Below are 8,124 nucleotides of genomic sequence, written 5' to 3'. Positions count from 1 at the left end.
AAATCATTTTCAGAAGTGAAAGTAGGGATGTTACTATCGATTTTACATAAATGAAATGGATTATAGGGCTTCCCTGGTGGCACAGTGGTTGAGAGTCCGCCTGCCAATGCAGGGGACACGGGTTCGTGCCCCGGTCTGGGAAGATCCCACATGCCGCGGAGTGGCTAGGCCCATGAGCCATGGCCACTGAGCCTGCGTGTCCGGAGCCTGTGCTCCGCAATGGGAGAGGCCATAACAGTGAGAGGTCCGCATACTGCAAAAAAAAAAAAAAAAGGATTATAAGAGAATAATACAAACAGTTGTTGGCCAACCAAAGGGATAAGCTTGATGAAATGGGTAAACTCCTAGAAATACACAAATACAAAAACCAGCTCAAGAAGAAACAGAAGATCTTAACAGACTTACAACAAAAAAGGCAATTAAATAAATAATCATAAACCTCCCAAGAAAGATAAGCTCAGGACCAGGTGGCTTCACTAGCGAATTCTAGAATAATGAACACCAACACTTCTTAAAGTCTTCCCAAAAATTGAAAATTCAATTTAAGGGAAAACTTCCAAACTCATCCTATGAGGTCAACAATAGCTTGATATCAAAGCCAAAAACAAAACAAAAGAAAACTCCTAAAAGCCAGTATCCCTTATGAATATAGATGCAAATATCCTCAACACAATACTAGCGATAATATGCTAGTTATACACCGTGGCCAAGTGGAATTTATCCCAGTCCTGTGAGGGTGTTTCAATATATGAAAACCAATGTAATGTGCTACATTAATAGAATGAAGAGGAAAATCTGAATAACCATATCAACTGATGCAGAAATATGTCTGAGTTAAAACTATAAATCTCTTAGAACAAAACATAGGTGTAAATCTTTGTGACCTTAGATTAATGGTTTCTTTGATATGATACCAAAAGTATAACAGGGCTTCCCTGGTGGCGCAGTGGTTGAGAGTCCGCCTGCCGATGCAGGGGACACAGGTTCGTGCCCCAGTCTGGGAGGATCCCACATGCCGTGGAATGGCTGGGCCCGTGAGCCATGGCCGCTGGGCCTGTGCGTCTGGAGCCTGTGCTCCGCAATGGGAGAGGCTACAGCAGTGAGAGGCCCACATACCGCAAACAAAACAAAACAAAACAAAACAAAAAAAAGTATAACAATAGTAGAAAAAATAGACAAATTGGAATTCTTCAAAATTAAAAACTGTTTTGCTTCAAAGGGCGCCACCAAGAAAGTAAAAAGACACCTACAAAATGGGAGAATATGTTTATAAATAACATATCTGATAAGTAACTTGTCTGAGTCCTTTTGCTATAAGGAATTCCATAGCTGAGTGGCTTTTACACAACAGAAATGTATTTCTTACAGTTCTTGAGGCTGGAAAGTACAAGATCAAGGTGCTGGCAGATTCCATACCTGGTGAGGGTCCACTTTCTGGTTCTTAGATGGATGTCTTTTCACTGTGTCCTCACATAGCAGAAGGGGCAAGTGAGCTCTCTGGGCTCTTTTATAAGGGCACTAATCCCATTTGTGAGGACTCTGCCCTCATGACATAATCATCTTCCAAAGGCCCCACCTCCAAATACCATTACATTTGTCATTAGGTTTTGACATTTGAATTTTGGTTGGGTGGGGGACACACCAACATTCAGACCATAGCAGAATTTGTATTTAGAATATATGAAGCACTCTTACAGTTCAACAATAAAAAGAACCCCACTGTTATGGACTGAGTGTGTCCCCCACCCCACCAGATACATATGTTGAAATCCTAACCCACAACTGGAAGGTGCAGGCTTTGGGAGGTAATTAGGTCATGAGGGTGTAGTTCTCATGAATGGCATTAGTGCTGTCAAAAAAAAGAAATAAAGAGATGAGTTTTCTCTTGGCTGTGTGAAGATATAATGAGAAGGTGGCCATCTGCAAACCAGGAAGACTGTCCGTACCAGACATCAGATCTGCCAGTGCCTTAATCTTTGACTTCTAGCTTCCAGAGCTATGAGAAATAAATGTTTGTTGTTTAAGTAACCCAATTTATGGTATTCTGTTATAGCATCCTGAACTAAGACACCAATTTAAAAATTTGAAAAGGATTTGAATAGACATTTCTCCAAAGATATACAAATGGCAAATAAACATGAAAGGATGCTCAACAACATTAAGGAAAGGCAACTCAAAACCGTAGGTAATAAGTACCACTTCACACCCACCAGGATGGTTATAATCTAAATGATGAACAATAATAAGTGTTGGTTTAGATGTGGGGAAATTGGAACCCTCATACATTGGCACTGAGAATGATGTGGTAACTGGAAAACATTTTGGTAGTTCCTCAAAAAGTCAGACGTAGAATTACCATATGATCTGTGGGACTTCCCTGGCGGACCAGTGGTTAAGACTCCACGCTTCTACTGCAGGGGTCACTGGTTTGATCCCTGGTCGAGGAACTAAGATCCTGCATGCCACTTGGCATGGCCAAAAATGAATAAATAAATACATTAATTAATTTAAAAAAGAATTACCATATGATCTAGGAATTCCACTCCTAGTTATATATCCAAAAGAAATAAAAATATATGTCCACACAAAACTTGTACACAATGTTCAGAGCAGCAATATTCATAATAGTCAAAATGTGGAAACAATCCAAACGTCCACCCACTGATGAATGGATAAATAAAATGTGGCAAAACCATAAAGTGGAATATTTGGGGCAATAAAAGGGAATGAAGTTCTTACCATATGATTCAGTAATTGGGTTCCTTGGTATTTACCCAAAGGATTTGAAAACTTATGTACACACAAAAACCTGCACATAGATGTTTAGAGCAGCTTTATTCATAATTGCCAAAACTTGGAAGCAACAAAGATGTCTTTTGGCAGGTGAATGAATAAACAAACTGTGGTACATCCTGCCAATGGAATATTATTCAGTGCTAAGAAGAAATTAGTTATCAAGTTATGCAAAGACATGAAAGAAATTTAAATTCATATTACTAAGTGAAAGCACTCAGTCTGAAAAGGCTACATACAGTATGATATCAACTATATAACATTCTGGAAAAGGCAAAACGAAGGACACAACAAAAAACTTATTGTTGCCAGTGGTTAGTGGGCAGGGATAAATAAATGGAACACAGGGAATTTCAGGGCAGTGAAACTACTCTGTATATTATAATGGTGGATTTGTGTCATCATAACGTTATCCAAACACATACAATAAACAATACCAAGAGTAAACTCTAATGTAAACTCTGGACTTTGGGTGATAATATGCCAATGTAGGTTCATCACCTATAACAAATGTACCACTCTAGTGGGGAATGTTGATAATGGGGGAAGCTAAGCGTGTGTGGGGGTGGGGGTCATATGAAAAAAATCTCTGTACCTTTCACTCAATTTTGATGTGAACCTAAAACTTCTCTAAAACGTAAAGTCTATTTTTTTAAAAGGAGAATGAAGTACTGATACATGCTACAACATGGATTTTGAAAACATTATGCTAATGGAAAGAAGTAAGTCATAAAACACAACATATTGTATAATTCCATTTATGTCCAGGATAGTCAAATTCATAGAAGCAAAAAGCATATTAGAGGTTGCCAGGGCCTGGAGTGGTTGGGGGGAAATAGCGAGTGATTGTTAATCATATTGATGATAAAATGTAGTACACACAAATCGTAACAATGTGAGGTGATGGATATGTTAATTAGCTTGATTGTGGTTATCATTTCACAGTGTATAAATATACGAAAACATTATGTTGTACACCTTAAATATATATAATTTTAATTTGTCAATCCTACTGCAATAAAGCTGGGGGAAAAAAGGAATGATGGGGAAAAAAATGTAGTAAGTAGGCTATAAAACTCTCAGCATAAAAATATAGTCATTCTCAAAACTCTGATGCCTGGAAGGATAGTCACCAAATTGTTAACAGTGATTGCATCTGGAAGGCAATTGTATACGAGCTTGTTTCTGAAGAAAATGGTGACTGTGGATTGGATGAATGGTGAATATGGCATGCCTGAGGTATAGTGAAGGAATAACTGACAAAAGCAAACCTTACTTAAATGTTTTTTTAATTATGAAATAGTTTAAACATATAGAAAGATACAGAGAATAAAAACCCACAACCAGCTTTATCAATTTAGAAATGGCCATTTTTTAAAGAAATTAATGAGTAAAAGATACCTCCCTTTCCATCCTTTCCTCAATCTCATTTTTCTCCCTCCCCAGAGGTCATCTCAATTTGATGATTATTTCCATAAATGTTATTACCCTATTTTCATATGGTATTTAGCCATGAAAAATATAGTGTTGATTTGCATGTTTTCAAACTTTATATAAATAAGTGGAACCATATCATACAAAATATCCTCTAGTTCAATTTCAATATTGTTTCTGAGATGTATCCATATTGATAAAAGTATCTCTAGTTCATTAATTTCAATTCTAACTTAAACTCTCATGATTGTTTTGCTTACCCTAAACTTTTCATTTTCACAAACAACACTGAAGTGGGTCTTCATGTACATCTCCCTGAACACATAAGGAGAGGCTCTGTAGAGGTTTAAGTGTGGAATTGCTGGGTCAAAGAGTATCCACATCTTCAACTTTACTAGATATTGATAAATTATTCTTTTTAAAAAACTATTTTCAACTGCACTGTATGAATATTCCCATTGCTCCACATCTTCCCAGTAATAGGTACTGTGATGCTTTTTTTAATGTGATGATTTTGAAATAGTTCATTGTGGTTTTATTTTTTTTCCCTTACTGCCGTGATATACATTATCAATTATTTTACTACTCCCAAATCCATCCTTTCTCTACTGGTATAAACCAACTTTTATCATATGCAAAATTTCTACAAATAGATTAGATTCGATAATTTTCTTGTTCTTTAGAATTCACACTTCATAGATGAATTTCAAAACAAAGCTGTGAAATTAAAGGGCAAAAAGGCCCATTGAGGAATTTTGGTTGGAACTGCAGCGAAGTTGTAAATTAGGAGTAACTGATAACTTTGTTATTTTGAGTCTCTTCAGCCTAGGCTATATAATACCCTATTTATTTTATTGTTCTTCAGTTTTCTGGGCCTAGAAAATCTATTGTCTTAAATCCATGAGGACATGGTCTTTGTATTGATCATGTTATCTCCTCCTGTCTAAATCAGTGTGTGGCAAACAGTAGTTACTCAAAATTCACTGAATGAAAGTATATTTATGCATGTGTGTATATATATAAATGTAGTCAAACTACATTTGACTGTAGTTTTCTTCCCTCAGTCCCCTTTTGGTTTCAATTTTATAATCACTTGATAAAAATTTATAAATGTTATGCTTTTTCTATGGTATGAAACAGTTTAAATGCTTTTGAAATCACCTAGATTCACCCATACAATTACCTAGGACTGATGTCTTTTTATGCTACAGTATAAATTTCTGTTTATTGGGTTTTTGGAGTTAATTGCAATACTCTCTGTTCTTTTCTTGATCTAAATATAAGTTCTGCATTTTTCTCAGTGAATCTTCATTTTCTTTAATTAGTTTATCCAATTGTTTCTTTAGAAACCTCCTAAAACTGGTTGTGTTATAGTTCTACTACTTTTGTCTATATCAATTACTCTAGACCTAGAGTACAAACAAACACTCCAACATATAGTCTAAAGTTTTTAGGTTTCCCCAGTTCTGACCTGCTGCTTCCCATGATGTTCTGCTTTGTCCACTAAGGAATCTTGTTTTAGCTGTAAGGATTAAATGAGTTAATATATGTTGAGTATGTAGAACAGTGCCTGGTGCAGAGTAGGCACTCAATGCATGTTAGCTATTATTATTAAATTGAATATCTGCTATATTTGATGCACTATGTTAAGTACTCTGCATGCAAATTTCTTACTTAATATGTACCAATCTACAATAGACACTATTTCATTTAACACTCACGTTTCTACAATACAGTATCCTTTATTATCCCTATTTTAAGAATTAAAGAAAACCCTGAGGTTTAGATACGTCAAGCAAGTTACTCAGAATCACACAATGCTACAGTAGTGGTAGAGCTATGAATTTCCAGAATCTAAGCTCTTAGTCCTGGGAAGTGCCTAGTGACCAGAGAGACTGGAATAAAATAAGGCTGAAAGGTGTCTAAGAACCAAATAATGAAGCTCCTCATAGACAGTTTTAAAGACTGTGGATGCTAGCTTAAGAACAATAGCAAGCCAAAAAAACTTTTAACTGGAGACAGTGATGTGTGTATTCTTACGCTTGAAAAAGATCAGTTTGGGTGCATGGTGGGGAATGAATTTAAGGGGACCAAAAGTTGATATAGGAAGACCTGTTAGAAAGCTATAGAGTGATCCAGGTGAGATGAATCTTAGACTAGGATGACAACATTAGAGATGGAGAAAAGAGTATAAATTCCAGAAGTATTTTTGAGATAGTCTACAGGACTTGGTGATTGACTGGATTGGGTGGTGACAGTGACTCCCCAAGATGGATTCTCTGATGATGAGCAAGGTGTGCATGCTGCCTGAAGGTTTTCTTGCATTCCTTACATTCATAGGGTCTCTCTCCAGTATGGATTCTCTGATGTTGGGCAAGGGACCCACAGTAACTAAAAGCCTTTCCACAAACATTACATTCATAAGGCTTCTCTCCAGTATGAACTCTCTGATGTTGAGTAAGGGATGAATCATTGCTAAAAGCCTTCCCACATTTAATACATTCATAGGGTTTCTCTCCAGTATGAACTCTCTGATGTTGAGCAAGGTAGGCAATCTGGCTGAATGCTTTCCTACATTGCTGACACTTATAAGGTTTTTCTCCAGTATGAATTCTCTGATGTTGAGCAAGGTGTGAATTCTGGCTGAAAGCCTTCCCACATTCCTTACATTCATAGGGTCTCTCTCCAGTATGTATTCTCTGATGTACAGTAAGGTATGCACGAAGGCTAAATGCTTTCCCACAGACATTACATTCATAAGGTTTCTCACCAGTATGAACTCTCTGGTGTTGAGCAATAGATGATCTATTGCTAAATGCTTTCCCACATTCAATACATTCGTAGGGTTTCTCTCCAGTATGAACTCTCTGGTGTTGAGCAAGGTAAGCAAACTGGCTGAAGGCTTTCCTACACACTTTGCATTCATAAGGTTTTTCTCCAGTATGAACTCTCAGATGTTGAACTAGGTGTGCATTCTGACTGAAGGCTTTCCTACATTCCTTGCATTCATAGGGTTTCTCTCCAGTATGAATCCTCTGATGTTGAACAAGATTTGATCTCTGGCTGAAGGCTTTCCCACATTCTATACATTTATAGGGTTTCTCTCCAGTATGAATTCTTTGATGAAGAGTAAGGGATGAGCTCTGACTGAAGACTTTTCCACAGTCATTACATTTCAAAAGTTTCTTCTCTGTATAGATACTCCTGGGCTTAATAGCCATTAATTTTTTTTTAAAGCTTTTATGTGTGTTATGTTTATGTACTTTCTCCTCTTTGGGGATTATCTGTTGTGTATGAAGTGTGCTGGGATGGAAACTTCCCCAAGTTTTGTTATATTCTTGTCCTCTTTCATCAACAGGGGCTTCTTCGTGAGTGATTGTCTTTTCCTTGAAACATGCCTTCTGATTCACTGGTTGCCTCTCAAAGTGGCCCTCACATTTCCATTCTTCTTTCAAACTGGAGTACTCAAGGCCACAGCTTGTAAGTGTTTCTATTACTTTCTGAGATGATCGCACTTCATAAATGTCCTGCTTTGGGGTTAACTCTTCAGTCTCACACACAGATTCCCAGTCTGAAAAATAATAAGAAAAAAAATGTCTACTCTATTATGTACCAGAAGGTACATTTATGAAAGTAGTTCCAAAGTATGTAAGAACAGAAACTGAAAATAGATCATAGAGAAACTTGAGGAGGAATGATTAGAATTATAAGAAAATCAGTAAGGTAAATCTCAAGTCAAGAAGGACTTATGTAGGTGACTGGACTCAGTTATAATTTCATGCATGTATGAAAAATACAGGAACCGAAATAATCTCCATTTTTATAGTTACTTCTTTCAAGAACATTCATTGAACCTTGTACCAGGTACTGTTCTATATGCTTTCATATTGGAGTAAA

At 36.8% G+C, this 8,124-nt stretch overlaps 1 protein-coding gene across 1 annotated transcript in view; it reads right to left on the bottom strand.

Annotated features, from left to right (window-relative positions):
* Positions 1–2,888: 2,888 nt before the first annotated feature.
* The window catches only part of ZNF570 (zinc finger protein 570), a gene marked incomplete at its 5' end in the record, with an annotated part of 29,775 nt that continues 24,539 nt past the window's right edge, over positions 2,889–8,124 (bottom strand). The window contains one exon of the mRNA XM_081216025.1: positions 2,889–7,798. Within this exon, the coding sequence (XP_081072151.1) occupies positions 6,447–7,798 (1,352 nt within the window). The 3' untranslated portion in view covers positions 2,889–6,446. The remainder of the gene's footprint in view (positions 7,799–8,124) is intronic.

The sequence above is a fragment of the Mesoplodon bidens genome (genome assembly GCF_964165515.1).
Source record: "Mesoplodon bidens genome assembly, chromosome: 18".
In the NCBI taxonomy this organism is placed as follows: domain Eukaryota; kingdom Metazoa; phylum Chordata; class Mammalia; order Artiodactyla; family Ziphiidae; genus Mesoplodon; species Mesoplodon bidens.
This window is presented reverse-complemented; position numbering and strand designations above follow the sequence as displayed.